The sequence below is a fragment of the Clupea harengus genome, chromosome 10 (assembly GCF_900700415.2).
Source record: "Clupea harengus chromosome 10, Ch_v2.0.2, whole genome shotgun sequence".
Taxonomy (NCBI): Eukaryota; Metazoa; Chordata; class Actinopteri; order Clupeiformes; family Clupeidae; genus Clupea; species Clupea harengus.
Window position 1 is genome coordinate 24,796,089 of NC_045161.1, and position 18,979 is coordinate 24,815,067.

The following is an 18,979-nucleotide window of genomic DNA, read 5'->3' on the forward strand; positions in this document are numbered from 1 at the left end:
GTGTGTGTGTGTGTGTGTGTGTGTGTGTGTGTGTGGTGTGTGTGTGGTTAAAAGATCCACACACACACACACACGATTCCCTGTGCTCTGGCTCCCCCTGCTGGTGGACTGTAATCAGCGCGTGAAGTGTCCTCACTTAGCCCTGATTAGGGTCACTGCGGGCTGATTACGAAGCCATCTGTCACAGGTCCTGCCCAGCAGACCGGACCGTGAGTAGGAGGAGAGGGCATTAGCGGGGCAGAGGGAGGGGGAAGAGGGGGCGCTAAGCCGTGTGTTTGTTACCTGTTTGGTGCGTTTGGTGGACTCCTCTGACAGGTTGTTGTGGGTGTAGTGGGCCTGGGTGATACCGCAGAAGAGCACCGCGACCACGCCTACACAGAGAGAACAGACACGGAGGTTTGACACAGACATACATGTACATACCTCTGTCAGGTGATTCACTTGCACAATTTTTTACTTCCCCCAAATAACCCTTTTTTTTTTACAAATGTACTTCACAAGCCTTCATTTCATAAGACAAAACTCAAACGTGGCGTCATAAAGCACAATTCCCCTTAATATCACGCGCACACGCACACACACACACACACAACTGGCACACACGCACTTGCACGCGCACACACGCACCAGCGCACACACGCACCAGCGCACACGCACACGCACACGCACACGCACACGCACACGCACACGCACCTGTGAATCCACAGGCTTCAGCCAGCAGGAAGGTGCTCCAGGACATGAGGAAGAAGAGCGCCGTCTCCAGCAGAGGGAAGCAGTGCAGCTTGGTGAACTTGGTGACGTGACTTCAGGGGTCAAGGTCAAAACACAGCGACACAACACAACATGACACGACACGACACAAGCACACTGAGCACCTCAGCCACGGCCCACTACACCTTATCCCCTGCACCTGAGAGCGGCTTCTAGAATGATCCCCACAAAGCCTCATCACCCCAATAAACCTGGGATCAGAACATCATCCGGTGTCTAATGTGTTCAAATATGGTGTCATTTTAGGTTTATGTCTAGAAAGCAGTCATATAGTAATATATATATAAAATACAATACTTTCAGTTAACACCACTAAAGAATTGGTTCCCTAAAAGATGAATTCCTGTTCTCATGATTAAAATCCGCTTTTTATTCCACAGGTGCTGAACAGATTATGTTGCAGTTCCTTCTTCTAAAGTACCAGCAATTTCTGTTTAAAATATACCCATTGATTTATATTGACTACATGCTCTAAAAATATTACGCATTGAGCTGGATCAGCTACACGCTGTAAATTTAAAATAATTTTGTCTTCAACACCCGCAGTAAATGGTGTCAAAACCCAAACACATTGTTCCTCTGCTCTTTACCGTGTCCTCGATTTCAATCAAGCACTAGAAATCTATTCATGAGTGTTTTTTTTCCACATCATAGTGCACTCTGCACCTGGAAAATCATGCGATTAATGTAGTTAGCGGTTATTCAAGCTCGATCAAATGCTACGCAACCACATTTAGAGAGAAATAAATAGCAGCCCTATTTAGCAACAAGCTGAAAAAAAAAAAAAAAGTCCCTGCCCTCCGCAGATGACGTAACTGCATGCTAAGCAGCTCCAGGGCTGGTTGATCTGTCCGTCTAGTCGGCCCGGTACCAAGGCCAAGTCTGTCCGTCTGGGCAGCCCGGTATCAAGGCCAAGTTGGATGGCAAGCTGCAGGCTGTCTGTCTTATGTCTCACAGACACACTTCCCTATTTAGCTAAACATACTTAGAACTGAAAATGTGGATCATCACTGCGGCATAGACTTCCCCATGACTAGAAGGTGCCACGCCTAATTCTAAGTCTAATTTCCTCGGGCAGACTGGTGTAGTTGTGTCCTTTACATTTCAGTGGTGATCACTCCTGAATAATATCTCCACCAAATCAGACATGAGGGTGAAACCTACTGTTCAATTTATCGCTACAACTGCAAACCAACGAATTGTAAATTATTTCTGAAATGCAATTCACTTCAACTTTCTACCTAAATAATTCCGAGCCTGTAGTCAATGTAACTCAAGGGGTAATGTTTTACAGAGATAGCTGGTACTGGTGAGAACAACTCTTAGTTATCATATCACATAATAAACATATATGGTATTTCTTCCACTGTATTTCTCTCTTTCACTCATCTCATATGACAACGGCTTTAAAGCGTCTCCAACTCCAATCAACAGGAAGGATATGAGTGCTGTTCCCACTCCGGTGACGGCACCCATGGCAAAGGAACCGCTGAAGATTCCCAGGAAAACGCCCACGGACTTAAAGAAAGCCGCTGCATCAAAGGTGTGTGTGTTGGCTCCACTCGGCTGGTAGGCCACAATAGATCTGAAACATAAAATTAGGCTTTGTACTCCACCCTATAAAAACATTTATACACATTATACAACAATTACAAGGAGTGTGCAGTCATATGGAGCTTGTAATCATTGCACCAGTGTCACATTGTGAGCTAACGGCATTCTAGGATTCAAGATTGCTGCAGAACAGCAGTGGTGCAGGAGGAGAATTAACAGGGATTGTCTAGCAGGAATTGTCCAGCAGGGGGCGCTTGGACTTTGTGAGCAGGTGCAGACTGGCTGGACTGAGAGCCCAGCTGTGGTTGCAGGACCTTCCACTCCACTGCCCTCGCACCACAGCATGGAATTTCCCCAAGCTGGGCCGGGGAGCGAGGGGCTGAGAGCTGAGAGCTGGCCTGGCACCCAGGAGAGAAGCTCCAGGTGGTGAGCAGAGGCACGTGGCTCCCTGAGCCTATGCCATGGGGTTGGGGGGGGCAGAGAGAGAGAGAGAGAGAGAGAGAGAGAGAGAGAGAGACAGATAGAGAGAGAGAGAGAGATGAAGAAACGGAGGAGAGGGACACAGGAAGAGAGAGTGAAAGGGAAAGAGGGAGTAGAGGGGGAGAGAGACGAGGAGAGAAGAGGGGAGAGAGAGAGAGACAGAACGGAGAGAAAGGGAGACGGGGAAGTGGGAGACGGGGTTTCAGAAGGGGAGGGGAGCAGAGAGGAGATGAGATGGAGAGAGAGAGGAAAAAGGAGGAGGGAGAGAACTCACGAGGAGAGGACGATGGCCACCGCATCGTTCATGACGCTCTCACCAAACAGCAGGGCGTACAGGTCCGCATCAGCGTGCAGCTCATTAAAGATGGCCAGCACCGTGACTGAAAACAAACACACACACACACACACACACACACACACACACACACACACACACACACACACACACACACACACACACACACACACACACACACACACACACGACATCTCATATTAACCAAATCAGTTTGTTTTAGCCTACAATTATACGTCTTCACAAACTAGATTTATAGTGACAGTATGCTCAAGAGTACTAGCATCATACGGTACATGTCATTGAGTATGCTCAAGAGTACTAGCATCATACAGTATATGCCATTGAGTATGCTCAAGAGTTCTAGCATCATACAGTACATGTCATTGAGTATGCTCAAGAGTACTAGCATCATACATGCCACAGTGTGTACTCAGTAGTACCTGGGTCAGTGGCGGAGATGACTGCTCCAAAGAACAGGCAGTCCGTGTAGTAGAACTTATCAGTCAGCTGACCTATGGCCTGCATCAGCTTCACCACGCCGTACATCAGATTCCTGTTGGGGTCAGGGGTCAGGGGTCGGGGGGGCAGAGGGTATTAATGGAGGGCAGATGCTTAACTAAAACAAAAGTAAAAACAGCTAATAGATCAACAGTCCTTATTCTACCAATAACATTTATATTTCACAATGAAATTTGAGGAATATTTGCCTCACTGCAATTTGAATGTAATTGCAGTAGGGTTTGTTTGATGTGGGCATGTCAACAACAATTTAAAGATATTAATAACTTAAGAAATACAGAACTCACCCAATGACGAAGCATGAGATGGCTGTTCCAAGGAATGCATAAGTTATGATGGAGCCCAAATTTCTGAAGAAATGTCTCTGTAAAGACACACACACACACACAAACACACACGGTCAGTCAGTCTTGTCACCATTATTACAGCCCGTTATTGCTATTGGGGTTACAAACCATCTTGGACTGAAGACAAGGTTTGTGTGGAGGAAACATCAAGATTCAGGTCATGTTGTGTTAAGGGTTTGTGGACGCTTATTTTGAGAGTTGAGTGTCTACCTTAACACCATAAATATTCAAATCCAGTAAATAGATTTAGTTGCATTTAAATCAACACGAGGCACTTAAAGCAACAATAACACTCAAGATATGACCATTTTAATTTGAGCATAAAATATTAGCATATATTTCCCAGGCTGGAACCTGTGTACACTGTGTTTTATGGCCAGGTTCCATTTACTTCCAAGGTACTTTAATATATAATAATATTATGTTCTCTTGACAGAATTCAGGGTCTCCCAAACACTGAGTACACACTTCCCTCAGTGCATCACTCTCCCAAGATGCCTGAATCACGCCGTCACACCGACAACCCTCCCCTGCCGCCTTCCTCCTCCTCCTCCTCCTCCTCCTCCATCAGGGATTGGCTGCCTAGATTACCGTTAGCATTAGCACCTGACAAAACAGCTGAGTCATGACATCACAGCAGTGACGGGATCACGCTCCAATCAGATCCCTCTTGCGTGGTTTCCCCTCCCAGTCCCTGTCTGTCAATAACGTGTTGCTCTCTGAGACACAGAGGCTCATCCAGCGAGTTATCAAGATAACAGCGGCCATAAGAGTGGACTTAGCCCGAGTCTGGGTCAGGGTTCAATCTGATCCAGAGGCAGGAGTGTGCCGTGTAGGGCGGGCTCGTCTGAAGTTGTGGAGGGAGTCTGCGCGTGTGTGTGTGTATGTGTGTGAGACGCTGAGCAGGCAGGGGGAGTGAGGCCTTTGGTGAGAACAGTCCCTAATTACTGTTTGTTTGAGCAGAGCGCCAGTGTAGGTGTAATACTCCCCTGTCAGACACGGCAGAAAAACAAGCAGCAACAACAACAGGGGAGCACAGGCATCGGGAGTCAGCACTAACCACTCAACCTCACACACACACACACACACACTCAACCTCACTCAGGAATAACCTCAGCTGGAGGTGCTCGCAGACCTTAGGGGAGCCAACCATTCAGTTGTACTGTACACATTAAAATGGCAGGGGACATCTTTCATCCCGTCGCACCCACCCCCCAAGTGAAGGAGAAATGAAAGTCAGCTGCCCGACGCTGGGCACTGCCATAGGGTGAGATCTGAGAGGACAGGAGCAGGCAACAGTCAACAACAGACTCATTCCAGAAAAGCCTCAGGGCCAGACAAGCTACATTAGGAGCTGGTCTGACATCAAGAAGCACAAGCTGATGCCGAGTGGTTGGAAATAGTCTCCGTCTGGCTCTCCCTGTCTTTTCTGTACGTCCGCTCTTCTGTCTCTGGTTTATTTTGAGTGCGTTATGTTCGCTCGACATACGTACAGCTGCTGGATGTAGGCTAACAGCTGCCTCTGTGTCAACAGGAGAGAGGAGAGAAGAAGGAGAAGGAGAAGGAGGAGGAGGAGGAGGAGGAGAAGGAGAAGGAGAAGGAGGAGAATCTGAGGAGAATTAAGCCTCCTTCTACATCACCCCCCTATTGAAACACAGTCAGTGAGGCAGGCTTGGGGGGAGGGAGGAAAGAAAGAAAGGGATAAAATAGATACATAAAAAAAGAGGGAAAAGAATTGTATCTTCTTGGTCTGGTTGCACTCCTGGTTTTATAAGAGGACCCTCTGCTCTGTCAGTAACTTGCACAATCTTCACGGAAATCTCCGGAATGCACAGAGTATTAATCACTCTGCTTAAACAACTCAAACTCATAGAAGTTCAAACAGCTGGACAGATGTCAATACACAGACACGGATAGGCTGGAGGAGACACTAACGTGTTGGGCAACAGTGCTTGCCCTGCTAATTTTGTGGTGTTCTACCGTAATAGAGGTTTTTAAAACATCCAACTAAGCAGGTTTGGCTCCTAAGCAGTTTTCTGCTGACCAAAGGAGAACTTCCTCAAATGAAACGCTTCAGTGGCATTGAATGCGCAGCCTTCCCCCTTGCATTCACACAAAGTCATCGCTGCTGGCTGCCTTTGTCGTGAGACGTTGCATTACACTCACTACGCAGGATCTCTCTCGTGGGGATTTATGCTCACACACACACACACACACACACACACACACACACACACACACACACACACACACACACACACACACACACACACACACACACACACACACACACACACACACACACACACACACACACACACACACACACACACACACACACACACACAGCTTTCCTGAGGGCCCTATTATTATATCATAAAGGAGCTTGGGCAAGGCTGTAAGCCATTGGCTAAGAGGTCACGAGAAGTAATAATACCTCTCATTCACTCGCTGAGCCCCTCCTGAATAAAGATGCAAAGTACATACATTACATCTAGCACATGCTCATTTTAAGCTCATTCAAACCATGCTTGTTTTGGTTAATATTCTTTCGTTCGACCAAAACCTCATCTGTAAATGATGCTACGCAACAATGTTCACAAACATGATGAGACCTACAATGCAAAAGTTCAGTCAAGTTGAACATCATTAAAACAAACACCGTACCAGTAACTTCACTACACTGAAGAGAAGGTTAGCACACCATGGCAACCCAAGAGAGGAAGTGAGACATGTGATGACCACTTCCTCTCTTGAGGACAGCCTGCTCAAAAATTGGGCGGTACGCAGCATGCACAACCAATCAGATTAGCCTGCTAAATAGGAAACTCGATCACACAGAGCACATACCATGGACATGAATGGATTAATGCTGCCAGTAGTATGGTCATGGGGAAATCACTCACTGCTCAAGAATATAAAATGGCTGTCGCCACAAGCAGTGAAGCAAATCTTATCAAATTAATCAAGAAATGCAACTTTGTCACAACACCAATCAGAGCAAATCCAAGGACGTATGGCACCACGTACCTTCTTAAGGCTATAACCAGCATGGAAAATGATTGGAGGCAGAAGAATGTTGAAGAATACTTCCGGGTCAAAGGTTACCTGCAACAGGAAGCATTCACGTCACACCTAAAACACTACGTCAAAAGTGAAACAACATCAATATCAACATTATTGTAATGTTTAGCTAAACACTAAATTTCCCCCAAGAATACCAGAGAAGCAAAAACATACCTCTGTGGGTTTCTACTGACGTAATATAAACAGAACACAAAAACGGGTCATGTGAAACTCATAACAACAAAACTACACCACCCACTGGCCCATACCATGCACACTATGATGGAGGTGCAGAGTCTCCTTATGATGGTGGGGGCTAAAACACCTCACATGCCTTGAAAGCCTTAGATGGTGAAACTTATTTGACAAAACACTTTTTTTAAACTAGCACCAATCCCCTCGCCCGCCCAGGGAAGCACGGACTCGGGCCACACCTTGCGCAGCATGTCATTCTGCTCCACGTTGTGGATCTCGTGCGAGTTGATCTCGCCCTTGAGCGTGTACTCGAAGAACTTGCCGCTGACGTTAAGCAGCAGCGTGCTGACGGGCCCCTCCTTCAGGGTGCAGCTGGGGGGCGTCTTGTGGTGGTAGCTGGTGGAGGGGATGCCGTAGCGCAGGATCACCCCCACCAACAGGCCTGAGAGAGAGAGAGGGAGAAAGAGAGAGAGAGAGAGGATGAGAGAGAGAGAGTGTGAGTTATTACTGCAGTAATGAAGATGATCGACTCATGAGTCTACTTGACTCCTATATAACATACTGTATTAATGCATTTACATTTACATTTAGTCATGTAGCAGACGCTTTTGTCCAAAGCGACGCACAAGGGAGAGAACAGTCAAGCTACGAGCAATAATTCAATTCAATTCAATTTTATTTATATAGCGCCATAACAATACAATTATCTCTAGGCGCTTTACAGAGCCCAGAGCCTGAAACCCTCAATAGAGACCTAGTGTAACAATAAATACTACTTTACATAAGAAATAGAAAAAAAGAAATGCAGGAATGTAACTGCTGTAAGTGCAAGTTAAGTACTATTCGAAGTGCAAGTTAGGAAGGGAGGTGCTCTCTGAAGAGTTGGGTCTTCAAGAGCTTCTTAAAAGGTAGAGAGGGACGCCCCTGCTCTGATAGTGCTTGGTAGTTCGTTCCACCAACGTGGAACTACAAATGAGAATAGTCTGGATTGCCATACTTGCAGACGGCAGTGCCAAACGACGCTCACTAGACGAGCGCAGCATCCTGGGTATAACATTTGGCCTTACAAGAGCATTTAAGTAGGTTGGAGCAGAACCAGCAATCAGTCTGTAAGCAAGCATAAGTGAGTTGAACTTGATGCGAGCAGCTACAGGCAGCCAGTGGAGCTCAATGAGTAGCAGGGTGACGTTTGCCCTCTTTGGTTGGTTGAACACCAGACACGCCGCCGCATTCTGGATCATCTGTAGTGGTTTCACCACGCATGCCGGCAGGCCCGTTAGGAGGGCGTTGCCGTAGTCAAGGCAGGAACTCACCAAGGTTTGCACCAGCAGCTGGGTGGCATACGGAGTTAGGTACGGCCTGATTTTGCGGATGTTGAATAGCGCAAAGCGGCACGACCGGGAGAGAGAGGCACTGTGGTGAGTGAAAGTCAGTTGGTCATCAATAATGACCCCAAGGTTTCTTGCTGTTTTGGAAGGAACAAGAGATAAGGAGTCAATATTGATATTGATGTTGTGGTGGATGACCTGTTTGGCTGGAAAGACCATCAGTTCTGTTTTAGCCAGATTCAGCTGAAGGTGGTGATTTTTCATCCATGTGGATATATCAGCGAGACAGTCCGAGATCCGTGCCGAGACAGTGGTGTCTTCAGGAGGGAAAGACAGATACAGTTGAGTATCATCGGCATAGCAGTGATAGGAAAAAACATGCAAGCGGATGATAGTTTTGACTGTTAAACGCAGCTGATAAGTCAAGCAGGATGAGAGCCGAGGATTGAGCTGCTGCTCTAGCTGTTTTTGAGGCCTCTGTCATAGACAACAGGGCTGTCTCCGTGGAGTAACCACATTTGAATCCAGACTGGTTTGGATCGAGAATATTGTTTCTTGACAGGAACTTTGTGACCTGTTTGGAAGCTGCCCTCTCAATGGTTTTAGATAGGAGCGTGAGGAGACTAATGCAGTTACACAAACACACGATACCACACACGCACGCACGCACACCTTTCCAGGAGACAGCAAGTAAAGAAGCTGTGGTTACAGGGAGTATCCCAGAGCAATGTTAGTAATCAATGTTAATAGGCCCTGTTAAACAGGACACACAGACACTCTTCCTGGTAACTGAGTAACATGCGAGCCCTGCGAGAATATTTCCCATTCATTGTTCTCTTAATCAAATACAGTAGCCTCTTAGCGCTACTAGCTAACACCATTGAGTGAGTGAGTGAGTGAGGGTGTGTGTGTGTGTGTGTGTGTGTGTGTGTGTGTGTGTGTGTGTGTGTGTGTGATATACATATGACTGCTATATGTATGACTTGTGTAAGTGCATAAACTGCCATAGGACGTTTAAGGATTGGCTTGATCAGCCACCATCAGTGCTTACCACAAAATGAAAAAGAAGAGAAGGTGTGACAGGAGACAGAGAGAGAGAGAGTGAGAGAGAGAGAGAAAGAGGATGAGAGAGGGAGTGAAAGAGGAAGAGAGAGAGACAGATTGTGTGACAGCCCATAAATCCCCCACGCTACAGTGGGCACTGGAGCACAGACGTGGCACAGCTGCCATCTCCACACTCACCCAGCGTTACACAGAGGTGACTGCAGACACACCACACACACACACACACACACACACACACACACTCACCCAGCGTTACACAGAGGTGACTGCAGACACACCAGACACACCACACACACACACACACCGTTACACAGAGGTGACTGCAGACACACCCCAACACACACACACACACACACACACACACACACCCCAAAACACACTCACCTAGCGTTACACAGAGGTGACTAGAGACAGACCCCAACACACCACCACACACACACACACACACACACACACACACACACACACACACACACACACACACACACACACACACACACACACGATGAAGCTGCACACAAACACAAGCTGGAAATGAAGAAAGTGAGTCTGTGTTGTCTCCTCCACCATGATGACGCTTAAATCAGCAGTTGTGGGCTCCAGCCAAAACCACTGTGACCTTGACCACACAGCGAGCCAGACACTAACAGAGTGTTATAGTCCAAAGACAAGACCATTAATGAAATAAGGGGGGGAAACAACAACGAAAAAAACAACTATGCAACCATTTGTCTAGAGCTGATAAATAACTTTGCTTTTCCTCTGTAATGTAATAGTGTCTTCATTTCTAGTCAATGTGGGGAGTTTAATAGATTAAGGACACCCAAAACACAAGACATTCCACCCAGAGGAGCTTCTGTTAAAACCTACAACCTCCATCATTTGAGGGTGGCTGCAGCATGTCTGTCTGCCCGGTCATCTTAATGCTCACTCCCTCCTTGGGTACTTCCATTGGAAATGAAGATAGTGGTTTTTACCACAGTGTGTGCACCCCAGTCGTTGAGAAAGGCACTGCATTGCAGGACTCTAAAACGAATGTGCTTCTGTATAGGTGATGTTTAACATGTGTCAGATCATGTTTCTTTTAAGCCTTTACTGAGACTGTCCCAGTAAATTGAGTGTAACAGCGTTTCAGTTGGAAGGGCAGAGCGTGTACTGCCGTTCATGCAGCCATATTGATTGTTAGAGTTCTTTTAGATTATTCCTCCACCATTTAACACTAACGCAAATCAAGGCGGTTCTGTCCCGACTATTCTTCTGCTTAAACAACTTTGATGTTAAGTGACCAGGTTTCAGTTCATTTTCCCGAATTCAACTTTCAAAAAGTGACGGTTCCCCATCACTGGATGCACACAAATGTAGAGCTCAGTAATGGAAAGTACAAAAAATGTCCTCTTGTGGAGGAGCCTCTTTCACAAGACACGGACGGAGATCGACTAACAGGAGTGGGAAGTACCTGCCAGTCCTAACGGTCACCTGACGCACATCCTCTGTGGCGAGAGACAGGGAAGCTAGAGAGTAGCCAAAACACACCTGTGTGTACAGTGCCACTCCGAAGTCTAACCACTTCTCTTTCTCCAGGTGTTTCTTCCTAACTCTTACTAGACCACAGAGGTCCTTTACAGTAGGCCTACATCTCTGTTTTACACAAGCAATGTGAAAAATGAGAACACGCGAGTCCCTCTGATGGACGAGGAGACGGAGAGGAGGCAGGGGTTGGGAAGGCTGGGGACCTTTCATGGGATTTCTTGAACCCAAAGTCACATTTGGAAGTGTGAAGTCAGGTAAAGGTACATGCACGGAATACTATGGCCACAGTATTCATTGTGTCTTAGGTTAAAAAAAGAAGAAAAAAAGAAACGGTGTAATAATCTAAAAAATCAGAAGGCATGAGCAGCCACTGCATATCCCCAAAGGCTTTTTCCAACTTTTCGCTAGAAGCCACACACACAAAATAAATAAGTAAATAAATAAATAAATAAATAAACAAACTTTTCCGACCTTAAATACTTTTGAGGAATTATTTCAGCAATGCTGAAACAGATTCAGGTCATTCCATCGCCATTCTCCAGTGGGAGATATACTGCCTTTTGTACAATGCGGATTCAGGCACCGGCACACACAGTGAGATTTCTAACACACATCAACCACCACCACCACCACCATTCCAACCCCCTGTACTTCTGGAGCTCCACAGAGCCAGTCAGATCTCCGTCAGAGCCGTTTCCCAGAAGCACTCTGGACACTGAGCACAGCCCAGAGGAAGCCAGCATGTGCTACGCATCTCAAAGAGATAAGGCCAGAGAGGAGAACAGAAGGAGGGAGAGAGCGGGTGAGATAGAGAGAGAGATTTGGGGAGCTGGCGCGAGAGCGAGAGAGGGGAGGAGGAGAGTGGGAGACAGTGAGAGATAAAAGAGAGACAGAGAGGGTGGGAGAGGGAGAGACGCAATGAGAGAGTTAGAGAAGATGTGTAAATGTTAAATGGCAGAGACTGGCAGTCACAAAGTGGCTTCTCTGTTTGCAGCGAGACGATAAAAGAAAGAGCACTATAAAAAAGGTAAAGATTAGGTCACTACAAAATCCACATGGCAGGAGTTTTTGCACTATACTCTCTACACTATACTATTCCTCACAAATAGCTTTACAATGGCCAGAGCAAATACAGTAATTCCAAATTAAACACAGCTATGAGGTATTACACTTAACCAGTGTCCTCCATTCTACCAAAGCAGCACAGTCGTTTTGTTATGGACTGGCAGCAAACATACTTCCTGCCATTTTAGCTGTTCAGTTTACCATTTCACTCTGAACTTGACACTGTCATAAAACTCATAATTCCATTTACAACAGACTCTACCAGATCTTACAAGTAGGGGTCTCTCCCACTGATGTGTTTGCCCGCGGCACCAACACACTGACTGAAGGGTGAGGTTAGCATTCTAGAAGACTGCTGCACCGAAAATGAGAATCTCCTCATGTAGGTCACAGGGTCCACAAGTGTGCCTCTGTTTTGGGCTGGCAAACCACACACAGCTGAATGCACAAAACCCCCCAACCACAGGCTACAGGGGAAGAGCTAGGGCCTTAGCACCAAACTGCTAAATTCAGGGACGGCTCACCGAGACACACACGACTACTACTGACATCGCACATATCCTGAGGGCGGGTGAGTAACATCATATGTCGTACACAAATGCCACTTGAGCATCTTGACTGTACTGTGGTCTTCGGTGAGAAATGTACACAATCATCAACAATTCCTACCACTGCGGACACAAGTCATAACACTGAACTCTCAAAAGAACAGATCTGGGAATTGGTCCAAGCTCTGTCTTACAAAGGAGAGTTACCAAATAAACAGGACAATTACAAAGTATGCAGAATGGTGAACAGTACAACCTGCATTCAACATCTGCATTTCCGGCAAGAATCATTAGTTAATGAGTTGCAGCAGAACAAAACCAGCCTTCCAAGATAAGCTGATAGAGTGGTATTGTGTCAACATGCATAGAAATGAAAACTCTTCCATTCAGGGCTACAGGCAGGCCAAAAAGTAAACCAATCAAAACCTGGTTTATTGGAACAGTCAGAGGTGCGACCCTACTGAGGGTCAACAGGCAGCTATGCAGACCTATCTGCCCTAGTGTACAGACACTGGTCTGCCTTATCCTCCACATGTCCATAAAAACAACACACCCACTGGACCCCTAATTTCATTGACAGGCAACAAGCATCAAACAAAGGAAGTCACTCATGAACCGAAGCTATCGTGTTGCGTGTGGGAGCAGTGTTGACCCATCCCGAACCATGTTTGTGCTTAGGATCCTTCTCATGGTATTAAATTAGCAAAATGATTTTGCCAAGTTATTAAATGAGCTTTATTTCATGTGCTGCAGGCATGGCTTGCTTGTTGCTTGTTGCCAGTGGCCCGTCAGTGAAATGAGGGCCCACTTTTTGGTTTGTTTGGGTTAGACGTTACTGGCTATGTATATATGTAAACATCTGTAAAGTTGTTATCATGCTTCAGATGGCTGGCACACAAAATGGATAAAATGCTAAAGTTCACATGCCTGAGTGACATTTCTTGATGAACCATTCAACTAAATGCCCATTTGAAATATCGTAGTGAAGTAGAAGAAGAAGCAGCAGGGGTGGCGCAGCCCGATGCCATTTAGTAAGTGCATCGAAGCTGACAGACTGCCACGGAAGAGGTTCTTGGTATGAGTGACATGTCTAATTGCTTTGGCTGGCATCGCAAAGTCTATGGTTTCCTAAGAACGTGCTGTTTTGATACCCCTATCCCACTCTGAAGAACACAATGTTTAACCGAAGTGTTTGCGTGGGGCACCAGGTAATGAAGGCCTGGCATGCCACATCACAGCCTTTTCAGCAATGAATCCATGCAGACTGAGTAGCTGTTACTGCTGAGGTCCCTAAAAATGGCCTTCATTCACACACACCCACGCCATGTCATGGCCATGATCAATACAATATGATTTGTAAATGTTATTCTGACAAGATATAAATGATAACCTCCATTTAAAAAAGAAAAATCCTGCCTGGCACACCAGGTAAACCCTCCTCTGTGTACAGATTTTACTTGGACAAGGACTAACTTCAGATGATGACATTACTGAAATACTGATGACTAACTGAGTTTCTTGACAACAAACAGAACCACTAATCCACAAGTCTTAAGTTTTCTGTGGATCTGCAAAAAGGGCCATCTAGATTTTCACCTTTTGGGGTTACTCCAGTTTGACCTGAGGTCAGCTACCATGTGTGTCACAGGGCTGTTCCACACTTCAGCAGGAATAAGAGACTTGCTGACCGGTCAGGACTCGTCAGAACGCTCACTCTCTTAACAAGCTGCAAATAAGAAGTTCAAAAGGGAAACAGTTGGACTGCAGTTTTCTTAAGGGCTGAAAAACAAAATCTTATTTCACCTGCTAGATGGCAGGCAGCCAGTGTGAGAGGTAATGATCTCAATTTCACAGCATCTCTAAACATCACAGTCGGCGGCCGAGAAAGAGGTTATACTGTGTCTGTTGTTTAGCTTCTAAAAATCGGACAAATAGTCTGATCATGTGGGGGTTTTTTTATGCTGTCTAACCCTCTGGACCTACAACCCATGAGAACACCATTACTGCAATGAAAATATTGCAGAGCACTGGATTAAACCCCCCTACACACACATTAAAATAAGGGGAATAAAATCCAACCCAAGATAACTTTTAATCTGAACTATGAAGCTGATGGAGTTTGGAAAAATAAAATAAAAAAATCTTAATACTGAATGGCTGAAATAGGTACAGTGTGCAGGATTTAGAGGGGAACTACACAGGGACGTAGAGACAGGCCATCTTCCACGGAGGCAGCCATGTTGTGCCGCCATGTTTCTCTAGTAGCCCAGAAGGGACGATACTGGCTCTAGAGAGGGCATTTCGTGTTTTTACGTTGAAATGGCATTTTGAATTTGGTAGCGCCAGTTGAGAACCCAAATTGACAGATGAAGGCGGATCATAGTTATCATGTTGCACAAGAAAAAGCAAGGGAGCGTGAATCCTTGTTGTCAAATAAACAAAGGCATGAAGTAACACGAAAATCAGGACAGGCGACAGCAGAAAACAAGAATAAACATTGGTGTGGCCCTTCCCAGATTGAAATCGCAGAAGAGTGACGCCGACGTTGCCTGATTTCTGCCAGACAGGTATTTTGGCCTACCAATTTAAATTTAATTTGTTGTTTGATAGCTTTAACTACAACATGACTATGGGCAGTTACAAAAATAAGTAACCTTTTCCCCATGTCAATGTTGAAATCTAATTGCTCCCAGGATTGTAATTGAACATTTATGTGCCAAAACTAGAACTTATCTTTGTTGTTTAGACCCAAAGGGCCCGGTGACGTTACCAAGATCTGCCCCCAGCTGCTAGAAACTACTGTCAATAAAAGTGTAATGTTAAACAAGAGCTAATTTCAGCCAACAACTAACATAGCCAAAATATGACCTATGGTTTTATAAACTAAATAACTAAATACAATTGCTAAATATCTATCTAAAGTAACCTCATCACTTGACATATTATGGCTACCCTTATGAAAAAGATCTACAGTTATACTGTAAGATCTCTATAGTAATGTATAATACTGTAAGATGTCTATGGTAATGTATAATACTGTTAGACCTCTATGGTAATGTATAATACTTCAGCTGTTCTGTAATACCTCTATAACCATCCTCCCATCTATACTATCATCTTGGAATTGGCTTCTGACACCTGACAGACACCATACATTCTCTCACACACTTCTGCAATCTCACCACTAGCTGCCACTAATTCGTACATACTGCACCTTTAAACTAATATTTTTCAATAATATGCAATGTCCTGACTGGTATAGCAAATAGCGTCCGTAACTACAGCACAGACTGGATTGTGATGACAAGGCACTTTCACAACTACTCAGTGGTTAGCCTGTGATTTACCCCCAAACCCCACGGCTCATTTGTAAAGTCACTGCCACGGAGACATGACACAGATCAGACAACCGCCACATTCATGTCCAACAACTGATGACTTCCTCTAATCACAGGACTCAGATGCTGCCTAATGAATCAAATGCCCAAATCCACACAGACTACTGCCTTTCTATAACCTGCAGAAACACATTGACTTGAATGGCTTCTCCAGAACTGCCCTTTCTACAGTAATGACTACATACCGGTAAACTAAACCAAACCAACATATACAATGCTGAGTAATTCTGAAACCAGGATGTGAATTTTACATAGATGATTTCCATGCCAACTGCCTTGCCTTGCAGCTTTTGTGGTATCAATGAAATCAAGAACTTTAAGCAACAGACAGTGCCGACTGAATAATGTTCACAGTTGTATACACATTAGTGTGTGATATTTCCTTAAATCTGGCAATAACCTTTTGTTTTTAAGACATAATAAAGGTAATCTAGCCAGGTTTGTACTCATCCCGACACATAAACATGTATGATATTATAGTAGCCTATGGCTGTCGACCTTATAGACAGCTAGACAAAACAACATAATAGAATTGGATAACAGCTGAGCGATCAGCAAGAAGGTTAGGCTGCTGGTGTACAATCATACACCTGACAGCAAGTGGTAGTCAGGTGACCAATAACACCTACGGGCCTAAAACCTTGTTTACCAATGATTAATACGTAAATCAAGTGACTCGTGGCTAGTTTGACGGTCAAAGCCAACCACAGTTGACTAACTACAGCTGAACAGGGCTAGAAAGCTAGTGGCAGATGTCCAATTTCCTAAACCAGAGTGAACACAGAGCTCACGAGTAATTTGGAACACAGCTAGCATTATGCAGATCTAGTCACCATTTGACACGTTCCTCTCGTTTCTCTGAGATGGAACACCCGCGTTGGAAATGCAAGGTGTAGAACGACGCTCTATCCTGAACAAAACTGTAACATTGTAGCTACTGCTGCTGGTACATTCCAGAAATGAAGCAGTCTTCGGGCTACTACCACGCGAGCATCGTGCGTATGGTGGCTCCTTTGGAGCTATTCTAAGTATTACAGTCTGAAGTATACACAGGCCTTCAGAGAATCGTCACTGAGCTTTGACGATATTAAACGATTTGCCTAATCTGTGTCTCAAATACATGCAGGAAATAACACTCAAATTAATTATATTTAGCTTTCCAGCTAGCAAGCTAGACAGGATCATTCATACGAGGGCTTAAGGTTTCGATACTGGCTTGCTCTAGCTAGCTAATGTCTTACCGTAAATCATCGCCAGGCCAGTTTCATGTAGAAAACGGACTCTTCTATGTTTGAAAAGCCAGATGGTTAAAATAGTTAATGTCAGCAATAAAATGAATGTCAATAAATTCACGCTGTCCTGCCGATGACTTTCCTCAGCCTCTTTCTCGGTGGCAAGTTCTTCCATACCACTGTCCTCGGCATTCATTTTGGACGCAAGGTTTAGGAGAAAAATGCATACAAGAACAATCTTTTTTTCCTTTAGAAATAATGTCCACGGCTTTGGTATAGTGACGACGTCCATGGTGCAGGATGCTCCCTTTGGCTGTCTGCTCCGTGGTACTGCGTAAGGTAACGACAAGGAAAACAATTAGGCACAGTGAAACCCTCGCCTGCAGTTCAGCCTTTTAAAGACACATTGCGCCGTTACGTGGACATCAACTGCAGCCTGAAATTGTAGTGCCCCCCCGGACAAGGGATCAAACGACCACATCTGCCATACAGTCAAAACAATTCATGTATTGCTAATGCATGTAGGCTAATAAATATTAGGCTATGTTGTACAGTCTACTCCAGGGAGCTAATTTCACATTTTAATATAAATGTCATTCCCATATCAACTTGTCATAGGTATCAATATGTATTCAATGTAGACCTAGGGTATGGGCCTACATCTATTAATCCTGGCATAAGATCTAAGATATCTAAGATTTGGCCAATGCCCGTTTTTGTTACTGGTCTTGTTGATGATGTGATCTCAGTGATGTTGATCTCATATTGGTTTATGCATGCAGATCACCTCAGACAGCCATGGTCTTTCTACTCAAGTTGTACAAGAAATCACAGCACATACTGGTCTGTGCCACGTTCTTTTAGAATAGACCATAGTTCCAAATGGAGTTAAAACACGACCTGTTACTATAGGGGGCTACATATCTCACCTGAACAAAACCGTGTTTTGTATTTTTAAATATTTAGTACTTCCCAAAAAGAAAAATAGTTATGTTTTGACAGGGATGAAGCAAAACATATCCTTGTAGGAACCACTCTGTTAAACTGGAGGGAGAAACACCTCAATACAATTTTCGTTATCTGCACATTGTGAAATGTTTCACATTGAAAACAGGAAAATGAGGTTTCCTTTTTCATTCACTGGTTTCCGAAGTACTTGGTAAACTGATGAGTTGACAAATTGTAGCTATAGAAATGGTCTGCAGCTCTTTCCTTTTTCAGTGCAAGTGTTGAAGAGTGCCCTCAGTCCCATAATTTAGAACAAAATCATTATGCTGTAATGGTAGTAAATGAACAGGTCGGTTGACTGACTTTCAGTAAAAATTCTACAGAATTGTTACAATGCACGCTTATTAAATTTCTAGTGCATACTCAAAATCCATCAGTCAATCTGTAAGGGTATGTTATAACCACTTTCACCATAACCATTTATTTAAATTTCAACTCCAGTTACAGCTGACTATATTTTGATTAGCTTAGCCTTTTACCTTATTAATCATCTTAGGGCCTACACTGTCTGGGCGACTGACAACATCCATTATTATCAACAACTACACAAAATCCTCCTCATGTGTCATAGGGAA

The 18,979-nt window shown here is 44.7% G+C and overlaps 1 protein-coding gene across 2 annotated transcripts in view; it reads right to left on the reverse strand.

The window, feature by feature from the left end:
- Positions 1-17,869, reverse strand: part of slc9a7 (solute carrier family 9 member 7) — a 46,507-nt gene extending 28,638 nt beyond the window's left edge. The window contains exons 1-9 of one of the 2 annotated variants that reach the window (XM_031574536.2): positions 17,406-17,869; positions 7,470-7,672; positions 7,000-7,077; positions 3,910-3,986; positions 3,544-3,656; positions 3,080-3,185; positions 2,215-2,356; positions 694-799; positions 283-371 (exon numbers count right to left, since the gene is read on the reverse strand). In XM_031574536.2, the coding sequence (XP_031430396.1) occupies positions 283-371; positions 694-799; positions 2,215-2,356; positions 3,080-3,185; positions 3,544-3,656; positions 3,910-3,986; positions 7,000-7,077; positions 7,470-7,672; positions 17,406-17,688 (1,197 nt within the window). In that variant the 5' untranslated portion in view covers positions 17,689-17,869. The remainder of the gene's footprint in view (positions 1-282; positions 372-693; positions 800-2,214; positions 2,357-3,079; positions 3,186-3,543; positions 3,657-3,909; positions 3,987-6,999; positions 7,078-7,469; positions 7,673-17,405) is intronic. The other variant, XM_031574537.2, reaches the window with a different exon arrangement.
- Between the last annotated feature and the right edge of the window lie 1,110 nt (positions 17,870-18,979).